General features: G+C 44.3%; 1 protein-coding gene across 5 annotated transcripts in view; it reads left to right on the top strand.

Annotated features, from left to right (window-relative positions):
- The first annotated feature begins 499 nt into the window (after window positions 1–499).
- Window positions 500–27,227, top strand: part of LCORL (ligand dependent nuclear receptor corepressor like) — a 136,728-nt gene continuing 110,000 nt past the window's right edge. The window contains exon 1 of one of the 5 annotated variants that reach the window (XM_068277895.1): window positions 500–656. In XM_068277895.1, coding sequence (XP_068133996.1) covers window positions 542–656 — 115 coding nt within the window. In that variant the 5' untranslated portion in view covers window positions 500–541. Of the gene's footprint in view, window positions 661–27,227 lie in introns of all 5 variants that reach the window. The other 4 variants (XM_068277904.1, XM_068277910.1, XM_068277919.1 and 1 more) reach the window with 4 other exon arrangements.

Genomic DNA, 27,227 nt, shown 5'->3' with positions numbered 1-27,227 from the left:
TGAACATCTTTCAAGTGATGTCCACAAACCGATAAACCAAACAACCATGTCGTTTGAATACTGAAATACTCAAAGTACAATGAAAGTATGCCTCACTGACAATGTTAACACACTTGTCATACTGTTCATGCAGTGCATGTCACAAGCCAAAAATCTGTGGGCACCTCTGGTCTATAGCAACCCTCTTTGGAGGGTTTAAATGTCTTCATCCACTCAGGACAAGCTGAATAAGCAGAAAATGAAGAGACACAATAGAGGGAAATAGAATATATAAGCTGAGAAGTTCCCCTTCAGCACCTCCATGCCCGGCCGGTCAGCCTCCTCCCGGCTCAGCGGCCACAACATGGCAACAATAATAACAGATTTACCATGCAGAACTTCCCCAAACGCCTTGACAGCTCTCCCTGCCAATCATCCCACGCCACGCCCACCGATCAGCGCCGCGTCAGTCACGCAGTTGTCAATCAGCGCTACGGGCCCCGCCCCCTGCCTGTATGTGTATGACTGAGTAGTAAGTGACGAGCGGTGACGTCAGACGCAGATGGAAAAAGGGAACCGACAGAATGGCTGCCCAGTGCCGGAGCCCTCGCTGCACGGCGGAGCGGAAGGGATTCCGGCGGGAGCTCGACTCGTGGCGGCACCGGCTCATCCACTGTGTAGGTGAGGCATCAGTGCGCGGGCAGTGCGGGCTGGCAGAGGGGGAGGGGCAGCTGCCCGGAACAGCAGGAAAGCACAAGAGAGTTCCCTCTATCCGCTCGTGTCACCGGCCCGGGCTCCCCCTGCCAGCAGTGCGCTGTCACCAGTGTCCCCTCCTGTCCCATTCCCGCCACTGCTGCGCGTCTCTCCTCGCCTGCTGCAACTTCTCTCTGCAAGTTGTGCAACACGAGGTCCTGCCTGACTACAGCGGCTGCTCGTGTGCGGGGTGTCCCCTTCTCGTTGCAGTGTGTCCCCAGCCTAGCACTGCATGCGCCCCAAGTGTGTGTCCCTCTGTCAGGCTGCTCCCTGCCTGTCACTGCATGCTCCCCAGTGTCCCTCTGTAAGGCTGCTCCCTTCCTTTCACTGTATGCTCCCCAGTGTGTCCCCTTCCTGTCACTGCATGGTCCCCAGTGTGTTCCCTGCCTGTCACTGCATGCTCCCCAGTGTCCCTCTGTAAGGCTGCTCCCTCCCTTTCACTGTATGCTCCCCAGTGTGTCCCCTTCCTGTCACTGCATGGTCCCCAGTGTGTCCCATGCCTGTCACTACATGCTCCTCACAGTATCCCCTGTCAGGCTGCTCCCTTCCTGTCACTGCATGCTCCTCAGTGTGTTCCCTGCCTGTCACTGCATGCTCCCCAGTGTCCCTCTGTAAGGCTTCTCCCTTCCTGTCACTGCATGCTCCTCAGTGTGTTCCCTGCCTGTCACTGCATGCTCCCCAGTGTCCCTCTGTAAGGCTGCTCCCTACCTGTCACTGCATGCTCCTCAGTGTGTCCCACGCCTGTCACTGCATGCTCCCCAGTGTGTCCCACGCCTGTCACTGCATGCTCCCCAGTGTGTCCCACGCCTGTCACTTCATGCTCCTCAGCGTGTCCCCCTGTCACTGCATGCTCCCCATTGTACCCCTGTCAGGCTGCTACCTTCCTGTCACTGCATGCTCCTCAGTGTGTCCCATGCCTGTCACTGCATGCTTCCTTCCTGTCACTGCATGCTCCTCAGTGTGTTTCCTGCCTGTCACTGCATGCTCCCTAGTGTGTGCCCCCTGTTAGGCTGCTACCTGACTGTCACTGCATGCTCCCTGGTGTCCCCTGCCTGTTACTGCATGCTTCCTGCCTGTCACTTCATGCTATCCAGTGTGTGTACCCCTGTCAGTCTGCTCCCTGCCTTTCACTGCAAATACCCAGTGTCCCTGTCTGCCAGCTTTCATGCCTGTCACTGCAGGCTCCCCAGTGTCCCCCTATCAGACAATTCACTTGTCTGTCACTACTTGCTCCTCAGTTTGTGTCCCTCTGACTGCCCCCCTGCTCCCCTGCCTGTCACTGTAGGCTCCCCAAGTGTGTCCCCGTCAGGCTGGTCCCCTGCCTGTCACTGTAGGCTCCCCAAGTGTGTCTGCTGTCAGGCTGGTCCCCTGCCCGTGTCCTATCAGCCCTGCCAGTTTGCTGCACTTGTTATTGAGAGGGGTCTAATCTCAGTGCCATTGTCTACAAATGAATGTATATCTACCTGACATATGGATGCATGTTTGCTTGTTAGATCTGCTCAATCATTTCTATTTGTGTGTATTTAAACTTTGAATGCAAGAAATCTCATGGGCCTGTTTGACAAAAGGCATAAAACAAACAAGCCGTTGCCTGTTTAAATTATTTTCAGCTTTTCCTGTTGAAGTTGTCAACGGCTTATTTCCTGGCTCATGCTCACTGACTCTTAAATTCTACTTTTGTGTGTATCTGTATATACAATATGTGTGCAATTTATTATTTTTATTATTGACTAAAGGCTTGTTTTTTAGTTAGTCATGAACTAGAATTATTGGAAAATAGTGTCTAATTAACTAGCAACTTGGTTAATCAAGCTGACAGTTAATTGATTAGCACTGTGCAAAGTTCCAGTATGTTATTCTTGTAGATCAGAAATACTTAATGTCATCTCTGTATATTATCAATACTGTCTAACCTGCATAAAAATATAGAGGAATAGTGTAGACTAGAGATCTATACATGTGTGGCATCCATTGGTTTTCAATTTATAAACTGCTGACCTATCCACCTGTAATAACTAGATATCCCTATATATGAATGTCTTGGGTAAGCTTTGAACCTGGTAAGCCGCAAGGGGGTGAGTGCTAGCCCTTGTGGTGCTCTTTCGATGCACAATCGTATGGATGTATACACGTCTATGCGTCCATGCATATAGTCTTTGTTGTTTTATATCAGGTAATTGTACTATCCCTGTATGCAAATGAACAGGCTCTCTCGTTCTAGTTTTACAGGTTTAGTATGATAAACGAGAGAGTAGTGTGTATGTAACCATTGTCTCTAAAGGCAGATCACCGAAACCCTTAGCCTATTATTTAAACATTTTTATTTTAACTACCGTACCTTGTGTAGAAGTAGCCGTCTGACCCTGGGCAGGTTTATGATTGTATTTTTGGGAATGTTTTCACAGTTTGGTTCTATGTTTACTGCGTACATTTTGAGTTGTACGCAGGTTGCAAACTGCATTAAGAATTTTACGTAAATGCCTAAACCAGTAATAAACTTTTGTGAGGATTAAACAAACATGATATGGAAGGTTTTGAATTTACTGTACTCTGTTTAAACAATGAATCCTTGTTATCTATAGGTTCCCTCCTCACCAAACCCCCCCCCCCCATCCCCATTTTTTTTCCCCTTAAACAGAAATGCTGTACACTTCTTATGTACAAGCTGCATAGTTTTTTTTAATGTAGTTTTCAGCTTCACATATAGATTCATTTGTGTCCATCTGGTAAGAGTAATCCCCCTTGTTAGGTTGGGCTGCATTCATTTGAATGGTGCAGGATTAGGAGGATCTGCGTAAGGGGAGCCTAAATACACGTCCTCATAACCTTTTTCACTCTTGACTTGAATCTTTTTTTTGTCTTTCCAAGCTTGCTAGGTCTGACCTGTGCCCCCGGATCTACAAATATTCTGGCCCCACCCTATATATTGTTTGGGAGGTGTCTGAATATTCTCTAGGCAGAACATGTTGATTTTAAAAATGTGCTCTGCTGGGTAAATGTATCCTGTTTAACTGTTTTTGTGCCAGGGATGCTTACAGCTGTTCTGAGATCTGAGCATGCTTTTATTGACATTGCATGGCGAGTGCTTTAACTCGTGCACTGTAAGTTCATAATTTTTTTGTTTTACCTGTATGAGGAAGGAAAGTGTATATGGAGGGAGGGAGGGGGGTTAAGTAGTACAAGGAAAAGGCTGTGGGTTATTGCATTGTCTAGAGTTAGCTGGCTCTATTAGCAGTAACCTAGCTTTAAAGAGAGATGCACTTTAAGAATACAGAAGACACACCTCCCGTTAAGCCTGTATGTACTGCAGCTCTCTGGTTACTAGCTAAAGATCTCCATTGCCTCTGCAGTAGGAGGGGGGGATAGGTCAGGGACCCCCCTCTGGCAGCTGAACTGTGATTAACCCCTTGTTGGCTGCTCTCACACCACTCCCCTAAAGATGAAGTGCTTTGCATCAGTAGTCAAGTGAAGGTAGGCATTAGTCACATGTAGTCAGATGCAAGCAAGGCTACTCTCCTGCCGTTGTCCACTGTCAGCTGCTTATCAATGTTCTCCTCCTCACCTGCTCTGTCAGTATATAATATTTGTGATAAAAGAAAACCGTTATTTAGACTCGTGCATGGTAGCTTTATTTATTTAATTTTTTTTTTCCTCCCCCCTCTGTTTCTAAATTGTGTACCTTGGGACTGCGTTGCTGAAGAATCCCCCTGCCTTCAGCGTGGCTTAATTCTAATTAAACATTGGAGATCATTGCTTTTTTTTGGTGTGGGGGAAGGGGTCCCATTGTTCCATCTTCTTTACATGAATGCTAAAGGCAGATCATGTTATGGACATAAGGAGAATGCTGAAAGATGATTGGTTTAAGCTTTTTTTTTTTTTTTTTTTTTTTTTTCCTCTTTTTATTCTCGTGCCATCTTTACAGATTTTTTTTTAAAGTGGTGTTTTGTGACATTTGTCTTGTTATAGAAATCTGCCCAAACGGTTAGCTTAATTTTGGCACATGCTAATCAGGCAGAATGTATGCAAAAAATGGGCACTTTATTACACCCTACGTGGCATATGAAATAATGGAGAACGTGTTTGTTTGTTTGTTTTGTTCATTTGTAAATACATGCCATGCCAAGTTGCTACATTTAGCAATGGCCAATGAGCTTTTATTAGGCAATACAATGCAAATCATTAAAGCACTATGCTGTGAGGGAGGACTCATTTGCATGAAGGTTTTGTCACTGTAAGAAATCCTTGGCTTTCATATGGGTAATTATTTTTTTTTTTTTATTAAAGAGACTAGTAAAAGCAGCAATCCTTAAAACGCACACTTTTTCTACTTTTTATAATTTTGTTCAGGCTGATTGGTTCTTATTCTCCATGTCACATGGCCTCCTATAAGGCAGTGCATTCATTGTGGACTTATTTTGTGATGTATAACTTGGAATTTCACACATGGTGATAGGGCATCGTACTACTTCTGTGGATTTTTGACTATAAGGCCTCTTTCACAGTGGGACGTTGCGTTTGATGCGACGTTAAAGTCGCACAACGTGCCCCTAACGCAGCACATGTAGGTTATGAAACTGGACGTTATTTTGCACTGTTATGTGTCTCTTGGTGAGCCGTTTTGTTGCATACTGATAGAACGAAAACGGCGCATGCGTTATATTTAAAAAAACAAAACAAAAAAAAGCTTACTGAGCATGTGCAAAACACACAACGCAGCAAATGTATTGCTAAACACACAGCATGCAGCACTTTCTAAATATTGCTACACGTGACACACAATGCAACGTGTGCACTGTGAATGTCGCACAGACTTTGTATTGCTGTGCTTTAGTCTGCGTTATCGTTTTTTATAAGGTGCGACTTTAACGTCCCATTGTGAAAGAGGCCTAACGGTTAAACAGCGGGCGATGCTGGGGTTTTGCATACCGTAAGATTTTGTTTTTGCAGTTTTACAGAAACAATGGTCAAATGAAGATGACACGACTTCTGCTGATAGAGAATTATTTTGGGAGTGGTTGAAATCTTCCATCAACCGGTTCAGAATAAACGAGGATTGTTTGAAAATGTGGGCCTCACAGATGTGTTTTTTTTTTTTTAAAGGGCAACTGAAGTGAGAAAGATGTGGAGGCTGCCATATTTATTTACTTTTAAGCAATACCAGTTGCCTGGCTATCCTGCTGATTAGGGCTGAACGATTTCGAGGTTTTAAACCGAAACCGCGGTTCCTGTTAAGACGATTTAGTGATCGTCAGTTGCTGCGTTTTTCCCCTTTCCCTGCTGTGCTGATCCATGTGCTCCGCCTACCGCCACGGCGTCATGCCAAATAGATTCCGCGATTGGCGAAGCTGTGGATCCGCCCCCCCCCGCCTCCCTCACAAGCGATAAGAAGATCCAGGGAATGGGAGAAGCTGGGCTGCTCTCTACAGCTCCGCCTGCTGCTGCCGTCATACCAATTACATTCAGCGATTGACAAGCTGTGTGCTGCTCTGGATCCGCCCCCCGCCCTATGATGCACTCACTCCACAGTCCACAAAGGCTCCGAGTACGCAGTGTCATTGTTCACTGTCCCCAGCATCATCAGAAAACTCCAGCAGCGACATCACAGAAGGCTCCACCGTTTTCATACATGCAATGCTCTGTGCAGCTCCACTGTCTCGCACAGAGCACACAGACCCTGCCACCACTAAGCTCCGCCCCCTGCCCTCAAACTCCAGGTCCAGTCCAGAGTGTTCAGCCCCCTGCCAGCAACTTCACAGACCCTGCCTCCATTTACTGTCTCCGTTTGCCTGCAATTAATATATCACCACAGTGAAAGTGAAACTGTATTGAAATTAAGTATTAATATAAATGGTGGGGCCAGAGGGCAGTGCAAGCTGTTATTATACCAAACTACTACTTCATCAGCTGGGCCACTAAGATTTGAGTTCTTCCTTAAAGGGGTTCTGTGGAGCCCTGTAATAAACATAAACAGACACTTACCTGGGGCTTTTATCAGCCCCCTGTAGCTGTAATGTCCCGCGCCGTCCTCCCCTGATCACTTGTTACCCGCTGCCGGTCCCGGTCTAATTACGCACGTCACACGGCCGTGCTCCCACTCGTGTCTCTGGGGGGCTTACTGCGCAGGTGCAGTACAAGAAAACCTCATACTGTGCTTGCGCAGTAAGCTCCCGGAGACGGGAGCAGGAGCGTGCATTATTCGTCTTGTTAGTCGAATAATTGCCCGCTGCCGGCGGCAGGGAACGAGTGATCAGAGGAGGAGGACGCGGAACATTACAGCTACAGGTGACTGATAGAAGCCCCAGCTAAGTGTCTGCTTATGTTTATTACAGGACTCCACAGAACCCCTTTAAGCTCTCTGAGACTCTGCACTGGCCTGTCAGTCAAGCCTCAGCCAATCAGCCAGTTAATGCACAGCGGGAGGACTGTCACTGGATTGTTCCTGGCTGCACACAGTGAGAAAGCGTCTTATTTTCAAAAATGCCGATTTGACAATCATGTGACAGGATCTTCTTTTCCGAATTTGCGAGCTGTTACCACAGTGCACAGCAGGCTTTAGAAGGGCTGGACTGACCTGCAAGCTGCTCTCACCTCACTGACCCATTGTTTTGATAAATTCACATAATGCAGTAACTTTTACAAACCCGGCAGAAAATGACATCATACTATTTGATAGTGTGATTAGGGGCTGTGGAGTCCGTACAACAATCACCCGACTCCTCAGTTTATGAAACCACCGACTCCGCCAGGTACCCAAAATTGCTCCGACTCCACAGCCCTGAGTATGTCATTTTCTGTCAGTGCATGTTTGTAAATGTTACTGTGTAACTACATTGTGAATTTAGTGCTCGAGCTTGATTTGAAGAAAATCGTGAATCGAATCGATCTCAATTTCTGCCAGAAATTGTGCAATCCAATCTTTTCCTAAAGTCTTCAAAAAAAGAGAGGTAAAGATTCCAGGAGCAGCTCACCATCACTTTAAAAAATACCATTTAATCCAACATCATTAAAAAATTGAAAAAGCTGTACACATAGTATAAAAATATACTTATCAATTTTTTAATGATGTTGGATTAAATGGTATTTTTTAAAGTGATGGTGAGCTGCTCCTGGAATCTTTACCTCTCTTTTTTTGAAAACAATGAATGATCTATGCAATTACATCTGGTTGATGCACCACCAGCGTTGAAGTTATTACAGTGGACGTTATCGTGTGCACTCGCCACGCTCTGTCCTTACCTAAAGAAGTAACTTTTCCTAAAGTCGTTCAGGCCTTCTGCTGATCCTCTGCCTCTAATACTTTTAACCATAGCCCCTGAACAAGCATTCAGCAGATCAGGTGTTTCTGACATTATTTTCAGATCTGTCAAGATTAGCTGCATGCTTGTTTCTGGTGTGATTCAGACACTACTGTAGCCGCATAGACCAACAAGGCTGCCAGGCAACTGGTATTGTTTTAAAAGGAGATAAATGTGGCAGCCTCCATATCCCTCTCTCTTGAGTTGTCCTTTAACTTGTTTCATACATTGAAATATCTGTATGTTGTGCCTGAAAGGTAACCTGAAGTGAGAGGCAATTAATGGCTGTCCTATTTCTTTTAAAGCCTCCTGCTGATCTTTCTGGCATCAGTGTCTGTATCACCCAACTGAAACAAGCCTGTAACTAATCCAGTTAGATTTCCGTCAGAAAAATCATATCTGTGGGCTTGTTCATGGTCTATAATTGCTGGTATTAGAGGCAGAGGATCAGCAAGACAGCCAGGCAATCTGTATTGCTTACAAGGAAATACATGTCAGACTCAGTATTCATCTCACTTCAGGTGTCCTTCTCAAAGAAAATGTATCTATTCCTCTCAGAAGACCATATATCACAACTACAAAACAACTTGGTTAAAAAATAGAGCCTCTCCAACACCCATAGGTCTCTCTACTACTAGACTTATGATCCGCCTTTGGGCTAACGCAGCAAAGGGTGCTGGCCTCCGTTCTCTTCATAGGCTGCAACTTTTTCTGGGTAACACCAAATTCCAACCAGGTTTAAACAGTGATTTCATAAAACGTTGGTACTCCAAGGGGTATTTTCGTTTGCAAGACTGGTTGCAACCTTCATCCTCGCTATTTATAACTTATGAAGATATACAATGGGTTGCAAAAGTATTCGGCCCCCTTGAAGTTTTCCACATTTTGTCACATTACTGCCACAAATGTGCATCAATTTTATTGGAATTCCACGTGAAAGACCAATACAAAGTGGTGTACATGTAAGAAGTGGATTGAAAATCCTACATTATTCCGAACATTTTTTACAAATAACTGAAAAGTGGGGTGTGCTTAATTATTCGGCCCCCTGAGTCAATACTTTGTAGAACCACCCTTTGCTGCAATTACAGCTGCCAGTCTTTTAGGGTATGTCTCTACCAGCTTTGCACATCTAGAGACTGAAATCCTTGCCCATTCGTCTTTGCAAAACAGCTCCAGCTCAGTCAGATTAGATGGACAGCGTTTGTGAACAGCAGTTTTCAGATCTTGCCACAGATTCTCGATTGGATTTAGATCTGGACTTTGACTGGGCCATTCTAATACATAGATATGTTTTGTTTTTAAACCATTCCATTGTTGCCCTGGCTTTATGTTTAGGGGCATTGTCCTGCTGGAAGGTGAACCTCCGCCCCAGTCAAGTCTTTTGCAGTCTCCAAGAGGTTTTCTTCCAAGTTTGCCCTGTATTTGGCTCCATCCATCTTCCCATCAACTCTGACCAGCTTCCCTGTCCCTGCTGAAGAGATGCACCCTCCGAGCATGATGCTGCCACCACCATATTTGACAGTGGGGATGTTGTGTTCAGAGTGATGTGCAGTGTTAGGTTTCTGCAACACATAGCGTTTTGCATTTTGGCCAAAAAGTTCAATTTTGGTCTCATCTGACCAGAGCACCTTCTTCCACATGGTTGCTGTGTCCCCCACATGGCTTGTGGCAAACTGCAAACAGGACTTCTTATGCTTTCTGTTAACAATGCCTTTCTTCTTGCCACTCTTCCATAAAGGCCAACTTTGTACAGTGCGTGACTAATAGTTGTCCTATGGACAGATTCTCCCACCTGAGCTGTAGATCTCTGCAGCTCGTCCAGAGTCACCATGGGCCTCTTGACTGCATTTCTGATCAGCGCTCTCCTTGTTCGACCTGTGAGTTTAGGTGGATGGCCTTGTCTTGGTAGGTGTACAGTTGTGCCATACTCCTTCCATTTCTGAATGATCACTAGAACAGTGCTCCGTGGGATGTTCAAGGCTCTGGAAATCTTTTTGTAGCCTAACCCTGCTTTAAATTTCTCAATAACTTGATCCCTGACCTGTCTTGTGTGTTCTTTGGACTTCACGGTGTTGTTGCTCCCAATATTCTCTTAGACAACCTCTGAGGCCGTCACAGAGCAGCCGTATTCGCACTGACATTAGATTACACACAGGTGCACTCTATTTAGTCATTAGCACTCATCAGGCAATGTCTACAGGCAACTGACTGCACTCAGATCAAAGGGGGCCGAATAATTATGCACACACCACTTTGCAGTTATTTACTTGTAAAAATGTTTGGAATCATGTATGCTTTTCGTTCCACTTCTCCTGTGTACACCACTTTGTATTGGTCTTTCATGTGGAATTCCAATAAAATTGATTCATGTTTGTGGCAGTAATGTGACAAAATGTGGAAAACTTCAAGGGTGCTGAATACTTTTGCAACCCACTATATGTAAACATTTCCCTCCTTCCAACTTTTTGTAGAATTTAACCAGATCTCTCATTTCTTTAAATCTCTGGTTCCTACCCCTTCAAGTTTGAGTTGTTTGACAGCATTCAAAGTGCTATGTACCCAAAGAGGTCATCAAAAGTGCCTGATAACCTAGATTTATGCTCTACTTTGTACTAAATCCTACACTGCCACTCCGGCTCATACCTATATGGCTAAGTGGGAAGCTTCTCTATCCCAACCTATTTCTCTCACAGACTGGAAATCTATCTGGCAAAACGCCAAGGACTCCTCTGTGTACACAAATTAAAGAATATCTATCTATCTATCCTATTTAGATGGTACTTAACCCCCTGTATTATCTCAGATCCTCTAACCTATGCTGGCGAGGTTGCGGCCTCGCAGGATCTTTAGAGCATATTTTTTGGTCATGCCCTGTTCTAATCCCCTTTTGGCAGGAAATCCAAAAATTAATCCTCCAGGTTTTGGATGTGACTATACCCCTGGACCCCACTATCATGCTTTTAGGCAAATCCCTCCCTAAAATTCATAAGTTTGATAGAATCCTATTTATCTGTATCCTTACCGCAGCTAGATTATCCATCTCTTCAAATTGGAAAAAAAAATTGCTCCCCCAGAACTTTCTGAAGTTATAGGCAAACTCAAATGGATCAAGCTAATGGAAAAACTCACAGCTACCCTCAGGGATACTGAAATACGTTTCGATAAGATTTTGGGGTCCATGGGATAATCACGTTCCCAACAACTGACTTTCCTGAGCTACCCCCAGATACCATGACCATCCACAGGGCTCACCACACCTTACCACTTTGGCCTATATACATGTCATATAAACTAGAGAACCAACCAGAGCAAATTTTCTTCTTTCTTTTTTCTTTTTTGTCTTTTCTTTCTACCTTAACAATTTCTAGGTTAAGAAATAAGACTAACTTTGGGGATCCCTTGTATTTTCGTTCTTGAAGGGTAGTAGCTTAATGTGTTTTTTTTTCCTCGATTATACTTCCAATATACATGATTGTACAAACGTTACCATGTCAAATCTTATTTTCTCCTCTCCCTTTCTGGCAAACTTGGAAAACAGTAGTAAGGGCCCTTTTCCATTATGGCGTTAGCGATGGCTGAATCGCAAAGCCGCAAACTGCTAGTGATTTTTCAAATCGCTACAGTTTGCTTTTAACATAGGAATCGCGGTAGGTCATTTCCACTACCGCAATTCGTTTTTTACCTGATCGCGATCGCGAGGCGGAGCGATTATTGCAGCGATTTTGCTATGCAATGCATAGCATAGCAAAATCGTGATCGCAAACGTCGGGAAATCGTCGGGAATTTTTTACCTTTTGCTATTCAGCAATCGCTAGCGTTCAGCGTGAACGCTAGCGATTGCTAGTGGAAAAGGGCCCTATCTCTGTTTAGAAACAGTCTACAGTCGTGGACATGGACTTTTGCTTCAACACCGGGCCTAATTCTCCCCAAGTTCACCCATGCTTTTGATTTCTGTAATCACCAAGTTTACCTACCATGTGTTATTCTACATACTATTTTGTGATAACAGTTTGTACTGATCTTTTCATGAGCCGAAATAAAAATCAGTGTTACAAAAAAAAAAAAAAAAAAAGGTGCACTATGTAAAATTTGTAGTGACCACTAGAAATCTAGACAAGACACACAACCTTTATACCAGAGGCCCCCAAACGTTTTGGATCGAGGGCTGGGTCGACATACTTCAGACTGCTGGTGGGCCGGAGTATACATAAAATGATGTAGAAGTCTTTGCGGGCCAGACAGTGACTCATACCCAGGTGACAACCTGCAGTCCAATTGGACAGCAGTGTCACCTGATGTGGAAGTTGACTAGAAACCAGCAAATTACTGCTTTCTGGCTTCATTCTATATGCCTGACGTGGTGCTCTACATGTGCTGGATGGCATCCACAACTTTGTCATGCCTGATGAAGGCGTGGACACGCCGAAACGTGTCGTGACGCCATCCAACACACGTAGAGCACCACGTCGGGCACCTCAGGTCTCTTCCACCATCTAGACCAGGACGGTTATTGGCCACAGCTGTTCCCAGGTTTCCCGTGTTGGTTGCTGTTGAGAGGGCTATTTAGCCCATGTTATACGCTTGTTACATCTTGTATCTAGTAAGTGCAAATTTGTATGAGCATTGTTTTTATATATTAAAGGTTAATACACTATGGGGCACTCCTCCCCTCTTCCATCTTGTTTTCTACCTAGCCCAGCTGTGCAACCCAGCTTGGAGCAGCTGCTAGAGTGTGTTACCTGCTGGCGGCCTGGGTGTTTGCGCAGCGCAAGATTGCCCATCTTTTGCTTCTTCCTTACAAGTATGCTATCCAGCTATCATTAAATAACTTTATAAACCAGATAATGGCTATGCTGACTGGTTGCTATGGTTGCGATTATTCTTGCACCATTTTTATTGAACAAGCCTATTCTAATGGGGCCTGTTACGGCTATAGCAGTTCCACTGAGCTCTGGGGGGGGGGGGGGGGGAGGATAAGCTCATTTAAAAACTCTCTGGGTTTCAGAATTGGTGTTGGGGACTTGGTTACTGCAGTAGCACACTGCAGGCTATGCGTTGGTGTCAGCTGTCTTTTTCCACTGGATGCGTTTGTTAGAGGTTTATTTTTGTTTTTTGTTTTTTATTCAGGTTTAGTTCAGTGTCACTTTCGTGTTTTACTTCAATGGTGTGTGTGTGTGCGGATGGAATCCCCTGTGACATCTGCCTGGGAGCTAGGGTTGGTCTAGAGATTTCTAAAATGCCTCTTTTGAAATTCCAAAACTATGAGCATTTTAGAAATATTTAAGGCATTTCTGCTGGGAGGTCACTCGCAGTTTTCATCTGTAGTTCTGTGTGAACGTATGATGGCCTGGGTATTGCACTCCTTCACATCTAAGCTAGGGTGAAGAGTGGTGCTATTGTGCTGTATGGCCAGGCCTGTCTTAAAATAAGCACAGCAGGCAATGGCGAGATAATTGAATGCTAGAAAAGTGGTTAGATGGGCAGAGGTGAGTATAGAGAGGGCATGCAACCAGAGTTCCAAGTTGGGCATTCAGCAGTAAAACCAGGGCTGTGGAGTCGGTCCAAAAATCCACCGACTCCGACTCCTCAGTTTAGGATTCCTCCGACTCCTCTAATTTGCATATTACAATTTTGTTGATTAAAAGTATGTAACATGAAATTCGTCTCTCAACTGCCAACGCTTAGGAATTTTACAAGACAACTGAAGTGAGAAGGATATGTAGACTACTATATTTATTCCCTTTAGACTAAAACTAGTCCTTGGTAAGAGTAGTTGTAAAAGGTACAAACCGGAACAAAGAACATCTATCAGGCCCTAGGCAATGTAAGTGTGGGTACATGTAAGAATGATGTGCAGGTACTCTGCAGGGGAATGAGGAGATTGTAAACAGACAACACCTCTGTGTTCAATGTGCACAGCATTCTCAGTGGATTCCCTGCAGCTCTGTGAGGAGTGCATATGTAGAGTATAGTACTACTGTGTAACAAAGTAAACCTGAGACAGATGAAATTAAAGTTTTATACATACCTGGGGCTTCCTCCAGCCGCCTTCAGGATAATCAGTCCCTCGTTGTCCTCCTCCACCACCTGGATCTTCTGCTATGAGTCCAGGTACTTGAGCCAGTCGGGCGTAGTGCGCATGCACACACTCCGCCGCCAGGAGCTTACTACACCTGTGCAGCACTATTGCGCAGGTGCAGAATGTTCCTGGCTGTGGGAGCGGCATGCGGCCGGACAGCGCTGACTGGCTGAATTACCAGGACTCATAGCAGAAGATCCGGGTGGTGGAGGACAGCGAGGGACTGATTAGCCTGAAGGGGGCTGGAGGAAACCCCAGGTATGTATAAAACTTTACTTTTCATCCGTCACCCTTTAATTTGTAGTCACCAAAACAAATTTTAACATATCAAATTATTTGATTTCATCAGCAAAGGGAGTGCATACATTTGCATAAATCAGCATCAATGCATAATTATTTCCATCTCGTTGACCATCTCTATTAGTGACACAGCTACACATCAGGCTTTATTCTTACAGCATAGATGTTATTTAGTATATATAAGAGATTCCTGTGTACACACCATATATACAGTCACAATCAGATATGTATATCTGACCTTAAAAATACGGGGACTGCTTTATTGAAGCAGCACAAGTAACTAATTTTGATTGGTTTATTTCATTTTGTGGACTAAGCACAGCTATTACTGTATATATACATTATTTTTAATGACTATTATCTGAGAAATATAACATTTTATCATATTTTCTATTTTAATTACAGTTACAAATTCATTAGGAGTCGGAGTCGGTGCATTTTTTCCTGACTCCGACTCCAGGCACCCAAAATTGCCCGACTCCACGACTCCGACTCCACGACTCCGACTCCACAGCCCTGAGTAAAAGTGAGGGATGGTTGGACTAAAGTAGCCTGGAGGGCTCCCCCCCCCTCCATTTTGTAGCTCTGCACCTAGTTATTGCTTGGTGGGTTTGTGTTTTCCATATAAAAAAAATCAAAAAATCCATGTGCTTTGGACAAGGACGATGTGGTTAGTGAAAGAACTTTCCAGGGAAACCTAAAACGGAGAGAATAAGAACCCTGTATGGTGTAGTTCTTGGCTAAAGGTGTGAAGACAATAAGGGGGTTCTTAGACCAGCAACCATCTAACAGGTGATGGATACTCGTCCTCACTCGGGATGCGAAAAGTCCTCCGGTTGCGCTCCGTAAAGAGTGGAGTGTCGCACACACACATGCCCCTCCATCATCCTTACATCTTATAAACTGTTTGCATTGTATCTGAGGTGAGAAAAAAGTGTTTAATACGTACTTAGTGTTCTAAAGACCCTTCAGACCTCTCCAGGTTACTTCATGCATCTGGCCTTCAGTCAGTCTTGCCACTGTACTTTCTGCACGTCCCTGTATATCACGCACTGGAGTGTCTAAGCCAAACATCCTGGGCATGCGCAGTTCAGAAAGAATTTGGAACTGTGCAATAGACATGTGGAAAGTTCAGCACAGCTACCATGGGTGGAGGAGGTGGCTATCCAGCCCCCCGGACAGGTAACTATAACAGCTCCCTTCCTGCTCTGCATGGCTGTGCTAGGCAGCTGAATTAAGATAGCCCCCTCCTCCCTAGCACAAGATAACTCAAACAAAACCACTCGTGCAGGGCTGCTAAAAGGTTAAAGGTAGCTATACATCTAGCGATGACGGGCAGATTCAACCAAGAGACGCATCTCTCTCTTAACCACTTCAGCCCTCAGTCGTTCTCACTTTATGCATCTGAGCAATGTTCACCTCCCATTCATTAGCCTATAACTTTATCACTACTTATCACAATGAACTGATTTATATCTTGTTTTTTCCACCACCAATTAGGCTTTCTTTGGGTGGTACATTTTGCTAAGAGCTACCTTACTGTAATTGCATTTTAATAGTAAGAATAAGGAAAAAAAGGGAAAATTCATTTTCTCAGTTTTCGGCCATTATAGTTTTAAAATAATAATACATGCCTCCATAATTAAAACCCACGTATTGTATTTGCCCATTTGTCCCGGTCATTACACCGTTTAAATTATGTCCCTATCACAATGTATGGCAACAATATTTTATTTGGAAATAAAAGTGCATTTTTTTACCGTTTTGCAACTATTTACAAGCTTATAATAAAAAAAAAAAATACAAATATTTCATCTTTACATAGATATTTAATAAAAAATTTGTGTATATGTATATATGATCTTCTCAAAAAATTAGCATATTGTGATAAAGTTCATTATTTTCTGTAATGTACTGATAAACCTTAGACTTTCATATATTTTAGATTAAAATACAAACAACTGAAGTAGTTCAAGCCTTTTATTGTTTTAATACTGATGATTTTGGCATACAGCTCATGAAAACCCAAATTTCCCCTCAAAAAATTAGCATATTTCATCCGACCAAAGTGTTTTTAAAACAAAAAAAGTCATCCTTCAAATAATTATGTTCAGTTATGCACTCAATACTTGGTCGGGAATCCTTTTGCAGAAATGACTGCTTCAATGCGGCGTGGCATTGAAGCAATCAGCCTGTGACACTGCTCAGGTGTTATGGAGGCCCAGGATGCTTCGATAGCGGCCTTAAGCTCATCCAGAGTGTTGGGTCTTGCGTCACTCAACTTTCTCTTCACAATATCCCACAGATTCTCTATGGGGTTCAGGTCAGGAGAGTTGGCAGGCCTATTGAGCACAGTAATACCATGGTCAGTAAACCATTTACCAGTGGTTTTGGCACGGTGAGCAGGTGCTAGGTCGTGCTGAAAAATGAAATCTTCATCTCCATAAAGCTTTTCAGCAGATGGAAGCATGAACCCACTTTTGAACCAAAAACAGCGGCAGAAGCGCCTGACCTGGGCTACAGAGAAGCAGCACTGGACTGTTGCTCAGTGGTCCAAAGTACTTTTTTCGGATGAAAGCAACTTTTGCATGTCATTCGGAAATCAAGGTGCCAGTCTGGAGGAAGACTGGGGAGAGGGAAATGCCAAAATGCCTGAAGTCCAGTGTCAAGTACCCACAGTCATTGATGGTCTGGGGTGCCATCTTAGCTGCTGGTGTTGGTCCACAGTGTTTTATCAAGGGAAGGGTCAATGCAGCTAGCTATCAGGAGATTTTGGAGCACTTCATGCTTCCATCTGCTGAAAAGCTTTATGGAGATGAAGATTTCATTTTTCAGCACGACCTAGCACCTGCTCACAGTGCCAAAACCACTGGTAAATGGTTTACTGACCATGGTATTACTGTGCTCAATTGGCCTGCCAACTCTCCTGACCTGAACCCCATAGAGAATCTGTGGGATATTGTGAAGAGGAAGTTGAAAGACGCAAGACCCAACACTCTGGATGAGCTTAAGGCCGCTATCGAAGCATCCTGGGCCTCCATAACACCTGAGCAGTGCCAAAGGCTGATTGCCTTCATGCCACGCCGCATTGAAGCAGTCATTTCTGCATAAGGATTCCCGACCAAGTATTGAGTGCATAACTGAACATAATTATTTGAAGGTTGACTTTTTCTTGTTTTAAAAACACTTTTCTTTTATTGGTCGGATGAAATATATGCAAATTTTTTGAGATCGGAAATTTTGGGTTTTCATGAGCTGTATGCCAAAATCACTACTTCAGTTGTGTGTATTTGAATCTAAAATATATGAAAGTCTAATGTTTATCAGTACATTACAGAAAACAATAAACTTTATCACAATATGCTATTTTTTTGAGAGGAGAATATCTATCTATCTTATATAGCGCTTTTCTCCCTGGGGACTCAAAGCGCTGTGACCCTGCATTATGCAGTCTCAAAGGCTAGGGAAAAGAGGTGAGTTTTTAGCCTTTTTTTAAAGCTGTCCAGAGAGGGAGCCTCTCGTACTGATTGTGGAAGTGAGTTCCATAGAGTAGGGGCTGCGTAGGAAAAAGGCCCGAGCACCAAATGTTAAGTGTACCCTGGGAATAACCAGCTTCATCTTGTTGGCAGAGCGGAAGGTGCGTGGAGGGACATAAAGTTCCAATAGATCTGCTATGTATTTGGGTCCCATGTGGTGTAGAGCCTTGAATGTCAGCAGGCAGATCTTAAAATTAATTCTCCATTTTACTGGTAACCAGTGAAGAGTTTGCAGTACTGGGGTGATGTGTGAGCTGCGGGGGGCATTGGCTAGGAGTCTGGCTGCAGCATTCTGTACTAGCTGTAAGGGGCGCTATATATATATATATATATATATATATATATATATATATATATATATATATATATATATATATATATATATATATATATATATATATATATATATATATATATATATATATATATATATATATATATATATATATATATATATATATATATATATATATATATATATATATATATATATATATATATATATATATATATATATATATATATATATATATATAATTTTTTTTTTTTTTTTTTTTTTTTTTTTTTATGTAGATGTGGTTTTACTTTTTGGCCACAAGATGGCAACCTTAGGTTTGTTTACCTGACGTCACTCTAAGCGTCACTCTACGCTTAGAGGGACGTAGGGGACAGAAAAATCTAGGCTTCTGAGAGAAGCTGACTTTTTTTTTTTTTTTCTGCGGGGGAAGAGGATTCAGTGATCGGGCACCATGGCCCAATTCACTGATTCCCCGGCTAACGAACCGCGGGCCGGGAGCGCGCATGGCCTCCTGGACGTAGCTTCTATGTCCAGGAGGCAAAAGTAGCTAATTGAATCTGATAAAAGAGAGATTTGTCAGCTGCTCATACACAGCAGGCAGATTCTGGATAAATGGATGTTGTGGCGGTCGTTGCTGTAGTTTGCGTCCCGCTTGTTGGTCGTGTCCTCCTTGACGTGCGATGTGGTGAGTGATAATGCGACAGCTCTGTCTCCACCTATCTTCCTCGCCTTTGGTGTGGCTGGGTATGAAAGGGCTGAGACAGATGAGTTGGGCCACGTCCTTCTGAGGAAGCCGGTGAAACTGTTGGGAGCCGCTCTCTTCATGGGACACCACGCCGCCCTGCATCTTCAGCCTGGCATGGGGATATAAGAAGACTTTGCCTGGCATGCTGCCCGTGGAGCCATCCCAGGCTGCCACTGCATTTCCCGCACCCCCCCCCCCCCTCCCTTTCCAGTGCACCAACATCACTACCAAAGCTTTTGACCTCTGGAGCCTGGATTCTAGTCGCAGGTTACACAGGACTGATGTCTACTTGAACCATCTGGCTGAGCTACGGATGACTGCAGGATACAGTCCACAGATTTGATCCGGAGTTTGATGAGATCGCTCTTACTGCCTGTCGTTTGGTTTCTGTGCAGCTGCTTGAGCTATACTGCTTTCCTGCAAGCTGAGTGGTGGTGCACCGAAGTGTGTTGTGAGTGACAGGGTGTATGGCAGGGAGGCCATCCCATGTGCTTTTAATTTATTTGTTTATATACCTTATGCTGCTATATTGAATAAAGTAGATTTGTATTATTGACAACTATTTGACAAGGCTTCAGTGAATTTCTATGCATCATCACGCAAGTCAATCTATTTTCCTGCTACTTCCTTCTATGTTGTGTTTAGATTCCGGATCAATTTCATGCTGAAATCTACAGGGCTGTGGAGTCGAAGTCGTGGAGTCGGGCAATTTTGGGTGCTCGGAGTCGGGGAAAAAATGCTCCGACTCCTAATGAATTTGTAACTGTAATTAAAATAGAAAATATGATGTTTCTATTTCTCAGATAATAGTCATTAAAAATAATGTATATATACAGTAATAGCTGTGCTTAGTCCACAAAAATGAAATAAACCAATCAAAATTAGTTACTTGTGCTGCTTCAATAAAGCAGTCCCCGTATTTTTAAGGTCAGATATACATATCTGATTGTGACTGTATATATGATGTGTACACAGGAATCTCTTATATATACTAAATAACATCTATGCTGTAAGAATAAAGCCTGATGTGTAGCTGTGTCACTAATAAAGATGGTCAACGAGATGGAAATAATTCTGCATTGATGCTGATTTATGCAAATGTATGCACTCCCTTTGCTGATGAAATCAAATAATTTGATATGTTGTTAAAATTTGGTTTGGTGACTACAAATTAAAGGGTAACTGAGACGGATGAAAAGTAAAGTTTTATACATACCTGGGGCTTCCTCCAGCCCCCTTCAGTGTAATCAGTCCCTCGCTGTCCTCCACCACCCGGATCTTCTGCTATGAGTCCTGGTAATTCAGCCAGTCAGCGCTGTCCGGCCGCATGCCGCTCCCACAGCCAGGAACATTCTGCACCTGCGCAATAGTGCTGCACAGGTGTAGTATGCTCCTGGCGGCGGAGTGTGTGCATGCACACTACGCCCGACTGGCTCAAGTACCTGGACTCATAGCAGAAGATCCAGGTGGTGGAGGAGGACAACGAGGGACTGATTATCCTGAAGGCGGCTGGAGGAAGCACCAGGTATGTATAAAACTTTAATTTAATCTGTCTTAGGTTTACTTTGTTACACAGTAGTACTATACTCTACATATGCACTCACCACAGAGCTGCAGGGAATCCACTGAGAATGCTGTGCACATTGAACACAGAGGTGTTGTCTGTTTACAATCTCCTCATTCCCCTGCAGAGTACCTGCACATCATTCTTACATGTACCCACACTTACATTGCCTAGGGCCTGATAGATGTTCTTTATTCCGGTTTGTACCTTTTACAAGTACTCTTACCAAGGACTAGTTTTAGTCTAAAGGTAATAAATATAGTAGTCTACATATCCTTCTCACTTCAGTTGTCTTGTAAAATTCCTAAGCGTTGGCAGTTAAGAGACGAATTTCATGTTACATACTTTTAATCAACAAAATTGTAATATGCAAATTAGAGGAGTCGGAGTCGGTGGAATCCTAAACTGAGGAGTCCCCCCCCCCCCCCCCGGTACCCAGTGCATGTTATACATTACCAGTCTGCGGCCTCCACTTGTCCACCCACTGCTTCCAGCATTCTCCATACACGTGCGCCACGTGGTTGCTTAGTAACGTGGCCGCATGTGTGACGTCTGATGTCGCACACACGCCCTTACTAGGCAACCACGTGCACCCCGGTAATAAGCAACTAGGAAAAGACAGGAAACAGAACAGAAATTAGGGAAATAGAGAGGGGGAGACACTTGGTCATGGGGGGGGGGGTCAAAGTATGTGGGTCTCGGGTGTTAAAATCATAAATAAAAACAATTAACAGCCCTGTAAGGTCAGGCATGCAAAGCGATTTCTGTAGCAATTTTTATTTTAGTGCTAGTGTCTGCAAAAGCGTCTGCAATTTTTCACGTTTTGCAAGGAATTTTGGAATTGCTTTGAAATCACTATGTATAGGCCCAAAAGCCAGGCATACATCCAGAGCTGCTGGTTCATAATGGGCCTGTTTTTTTTTTTTTTGTTTGTTTTTTAACGGAGTCATATAACCCTCAGGCCTGGGACCCACTAGCAGCGCTTTTCTAAGTGCTTGAGATTTGTTAAGCAGTTGCTAATAATGCTAAGGGGGATTAAAAAAAAAAAATCACACCCATAGCATTACATTAATAAGAGCTTTTCAAATCACAAGTGGTCAGAAAAGGCTTAGAAAAAGCACTGTTAGGGCTGGTGCACACCGAGCAGCTTTTTCAGCGTTTCTGCAGCCGCTTGCGGCTGCGAATACGCTTGGTCAATGTATCTCAATGGGGTGGTTCACACCAGAGCGGGAGGCATTTTGCAGAAACGAATCCTCCCGGGGTGAGGCATTTTTTGGATTGCGGATGCGTTTCTGCCTCAATGTTAAGTATAGGAAAAACGCAAACCGTTCTGAAAAACGCCTGTTCAGAGCGGTTTTGCCGGCGTTTTTGTTACAGAAGCTGTTCAGTAACAGCTTTACTGTAACAATATATGAAATCTACTACACCAAAACCGCTACACAAAACCGCAAAACGCTAGCTGAAACGCTACAGAAAAATAAGAAAAAGTGTTTCAAAATCTGCTAGCATTTTGTGGATCTGCTAGCGTGTTTTGGTGTGCACCAGGCCTCAGTGGGTTCCAGACCTAAGATGGCTGTTGTAGCCTTAATCAATGCACCATACATATTAAAGAGGAACTCCAGTGAAAATAATGTAATAAAAAGTGCTTCATTTTTACAATAATTCTGTATAAATGATTTAGTCAGTGTTTGCTCATTGTAAAATCTTTCCTCTCCCAGATTTACATTCTGACATGTATTACATGGTGACATTTTTACTGTGGGCAGGTTATGTAGCTGCTCCTAGCTGTTTTGGCTGTTACAGACAGCTGTAAACAGCTAATTCCTGTCTGTGAACATTGTTACATTGTGGCAGTTTGCCCAGAGTACCGCGGTACTCAAAGCTTCTTGTGGGAGGGGTTTCAGCGCAAAATCAGTCATACAGCACCCCCTGATGGTCTGTTTGTGAAATGCAATAGATTTGTCATGTAAAAGGGGGTATCAGCTACTGATTGGGATAAAGTTCAATTCTTGGTCGGAGTTTCTCTTTAATATGGCTACATGGGTTGGACTTGCACTGTAGAAGGTAAATGGAGCATCAGTGTTCATGTGACTACATCGATTTTCTTTTCCACGGCATGGAAATTCATTAGAATACCCTGTATTAATGGGCTCATTCATATCCTATGTGTTTTCTGACCATGTTAAAAAAAAAATGCTGCATTTATACTGGGATGCAGTGTGTTTTATATCTGTTTATTCTCTCCTCGTCCTCCAGGACGGCTCCCAACATGAGAGATAGCCAGTTCCTCCCCCTAGGAAACACGCCCAGTACAAGTTTTACATAAGCCCCTCTCAACCCAGAATCCCTCAGTATTGCTGTGTTTCCCACCCAGGAAACATCCAGTGCAGGTATTAGGCCTGTATTACCTTTGCAGGTTTGTCTGTTTTGGAAGTGCCTCTCCCCTTCGCTCCCTGGATGCCTGCGGGTGAGCTAGTGTCGGGCTGGAGGGAATGGACGGTGACTCTCCTGATCTCCGTGCTCGCTTGCGGATTCCTCCATTGCGGAAGACGCCGGCCGGGAGCATAGTGTCGGCTGACGCTGGAAGGGGCGGTGGTAGAGGTATCGTACGGCGTACCCGGAAGTACGCGTATACTTCCGGGTCACAGGGCACAACGCTGTTTAAGCGTGGCCGCGGCGGCGTGTTACACGCCAGTGCAGTCCAGCCACTGGGACTAACAGGGAGGACATGGAGCAGGCTGCAGGTTCCTCCGCTGATGGCCGCAAGAACTCCCCTGATCCAGCCAGCCAGGTATGCGGAATTCAGGCAGTTCTATCTCCACAGCGTTGCTGTGGCTGGGGGCATTGCTGTTTTTCAGTGAGCAGGTTATGCTGTGGGTCACTGAACAAACATGGAGCCCCATGAATAAGTTGTCTTGCATGTTATTTCTGAAACAACAAACTTCAAATATTGCGTGGGGTTTTTTGTTTGTGCTTTATTGTAGACGCCGGCTGTCAAACACAGAGAAAAATCTAAGAGATGCTCAAAATGTGATGCTAAACTTTCAGCCTCATTCACTAAGTCTACTTGTCAGAAATGTATTACAAAAGAGAAAGCTGACCCATCTGAAGTAATGTTAAACTTTATGGAGTCAATGAGGAAAGAGTTTTCCTCAACTTTCCAGGCTTTCCGCACTGTCATGTCATCCAGTGTTTTTCCAGTTGTTTCTCCTCAGCCGAGCCTGGTAGATCAAGGGCAGGGGGCCCCCCAGGATACCCAGCAGGCTGGTACCTCCATGACAGGACAGGGTGAGGTCCAGGGTTATGCTGTAACTACCTCCGCAGATGATTCTGTTGAGGAGACTGAGGATAAGCTGGATTCTGAGTCCGTTTCCAAGGCTAAATCAGCAAAGTATTTATTTAGTGCAGAGGAAACGTCAGAGCTTCTGAGGGCGGTGTATGAGGCTGAGGAAATTTCTGAGCAAACCCCGGGTTCCTCGGCTAGAGATGGAATCTATCAGGGGTTACAATCTATAGAGAGTAGATCCTTCCCTGTTCACCCTGCAATTATTAAAGTCATTACGGATCAGTGGAATGATCCAGAAAAGAGATTATATATTCCCAAATCCTTTAAACGTAGATTCCCTTTTAAGGAAGAGGACATATCCCATTGGGCCAAGTGTCCTAGATTGGACGCCGCACTTTCGCAATATTCTAAGGACACAGATTTGTCTTTTGAAGATACAGGGTCGTTAAAAGACCCGATGGACAGGAAGGCTGAAATGATGCTTAAGAGCCTGGGAGGCCGTTGCGTTCGCTTTCAAGCCAGCCATTGCCTCAGTCTGTATTGCCAGAAACTTAAACAGTTGGTTGGCAGGTTTAAGGGATCATCTTATTGCAGGGACCCCTCACGCAGAAATACTTGAATCATTTCCCGTCATTTCCCGAGCGGTTGCTTTCCTGGCGGATGCCGCAACAGAATTCCTTAGAGCAACCGCTAGGATTTCTGCCCTAATTAATACTACTAGAAGGGCGATATGGCTCAACACCTGGGAAGGGGATCTTAGCTCCAAGCAAAAATTTATGTGCCATGAAATTTGAGGGAGACCTCCTGTTTGGCAAGGACCTGGAGGAAATTCTAGAAAGATCCTCAGGCAAGGGGAAGAAATTCCCTGATAAAAGGAAGAGATTACAGCCAAAGAGGTCCTTTCGAGGTAGGAAACCCTTCTTTCAAAAAGACCAACGATTGCAGCCACAGAAGAGAAAGTGGACCTACCCCTCTACAAGGGGAAAGTCCTCCTTTATATTCAACAAGGGCCCCGCTGGAGGGTCCAAACAGGACAAGTGACATGGTGCCTGTAGGGGGGAGACTCCTTCAATTTATAGACCAGTGGAGTCAGGTTACCCAAAATCAGTTCATCCTAGATCTGATTGCTACGGGGTACAAAATCAAATTTACATTGAGCCCCCCAACAAATTTTGTCCTAACAGGCTGCCCAAAAGAAATAGAGAAATCATCGGCACTCAAAGCATCAGTGCTGTCACTACTCAACCAGGAAGTAATCTCCAGAGTCCCAAAGGAACAGTGGGGCCAAGAATTCTATTCAAGAGTCTTCATGATAAAAAAAACCCTCGGGGAAATACCGGATGATTCTCAATTTAAAGTCGCTAAATCCATATATTCAAGTAGTAAAATTCAGGATGGAAACGGTGTCCTCGGTGCAGTCCCTGATTCCGAGAGAGGCCTTCATGGTAACCCTCGATTTAAGAGATGCTTATCTCCACGTGCCCATACACCCCTCATACCAAAGGTTTCTAAGGTTTGCGGTGATTCTGGGAGACACGATATGTCATTTCCAGTACCAAGCACTGCCCTTTGGTATCTCCACAGCCCCGCGAATATTTACCAAAATCATGACAGAGGTCACTACGCATCTACATCTGTGCCAGATCAAAATTGTTCCTTACCTAGGCGACCTGCTTATTCTAGCAGAGTCGAAAGAAAAACTAACAGCAGACCTGAATCTAAGCATGCAGGTATTGTCAAAACTGGGTTGGCTCCTCAATTTGGAAAAATCGATGTTAGTCCCGTCCCAAAGGGTGATGTATCTAGGATTCTGGATAGATGCATCACGAGAAATGACTTTCCTTCCAGAGGAAAAACAGGAGGTCATAATACAAAGGGTACGTTCTTTCAGAGCAAAGGAGAGGGTGTCCCTCAGAGAAGCTATGTCGCTTCTAGGGTTGATGACTTCTGTCATTCCTGCGGTAGTGTGGGCACAGAGTCACACCAGAGTCCTACAAGAATGGGTGCTGAATTCTTTCAACCACGGCAGGACTCCCCTAGACAACAGCTTCCTATTAACCCAGGAAGTAAAGGGATCACTCGAGTGGTGGGAACACTCATCCAGTCTCAATCAGGGCAAATATTGGCACCCCTCCCCTGTGATGCGGATATACACAGATGCCAGTCACAGCGGCTGGGGGGCGCATTGTGCCCACTCACACACACAGGGGGTGTGGAGTCAACAAATGTGTGCGACATCTTCGAATTACAAGGAACTCATGGCGGTAAAACTGGCACTAGATCATTTTTTCCCTCTACTGAGGCAAACTCATGTTGTGATTCTATCAGACAACATAGTCACAGTCTCTTGTGTTCAAAAACAAGGGGGTACAAGGAACAAAGCGTTGAGAACTCTGGCGCTAGAAATCATGGAGTGGGCAGAAAGAAACCTGCTATCAATAGCCTCCATTCATATAAAAGGCTCGCAAAATTTTTTGGCCGACCAGCTAAGTCGGCCCCGGCTAGTGGAAGCGGAATGGTCCTTAAACGAAGAGGTCTATCAGGAAATCTCAAACATGTGGGGGTCCCCCAGGGTAGACCTGTTTGCGTCCCCCCTCAATGCAAAAACAAAGCTGTTCTTTTCTCTCGATCCATCTGCCCCTCTGGAAAGACTGGATGCTCTGGCAGTACCATGGCCGGGGGAACTGTTATATGCGTTCCCTCCTTTTCCTCTAATCGCTCGTACCCTATCGAAAGTGAGGACAGAGGCAGCCCGGGTGATCTTTGTAGCTCCGTTTTGGCCTCGACAGATATGGTTCCCAGATCTTTGTCACTTGGCAACCAAGGGCCCATGGTTCCTTCCTTGGAGGAGGGATTTACTGATACAGAAAGGAGAGTTTCACCCAAGCCCGGGGAAATTTTCCCTGGCAGCTTGGTTCTTGAATGGAGATCCTTAAAAGATAGAGGATTTTCAGATCGAGTAATTCTGACTATGGTGAAGTGCAGAAAACTCACCACAAGAAAAATTTACTGTAAATTTTGGAAAGTTTATTGTTCATGGAAATTAAAAAAGGGGATCATAAGTAATGATATCCCTGTTATTCTTGATTTTCTACAGGACGGAGTAGATCTGGGCTTAGCTCCTAGTACGCTGCGAGTACAAGTGACAGCCCTTTCTTTATTTTTGAATATTAGGTTGGCCAAGGAACAGGCCATTATTGATTTTTTTGAAAGCAGTCGCTAGGTCTAGACCCTTGCCGACAAAACTGGTTCCCCCATGGGATCTAAATTTGGTTTTGAAGTCTCTAAGGATCCTTTTGAGCCTTTGGATAAGGCTACCATCAGGGCTCTGACGTTTAAAACTGCATTTCTAGTCTCAGTCACTTCAGTACGTAGGATTGGTGACTTAC

This window comes from Hyperolius riggenbachi, chromosome 1, assembly GCF_040937935.1.
Source record: "Hyperolius riggenbachi isolate aHypRig1 chromosome 1, aHypRig1.pri, whole genome shotgun sequence".
Classification (NCBI taxonomy): domain Eukaryota; kingdom Metazoa; phylum Chordata; class Amphibia; order Anura; family Hyperoliidae; genus Hyperolius; species Hyperolius riggenbachi.
The sequence above is the reverse complement of the archived record's forward strand: the minus strand, read 5'-3'. Positions and strand labels throughout refer to the sequence as shown.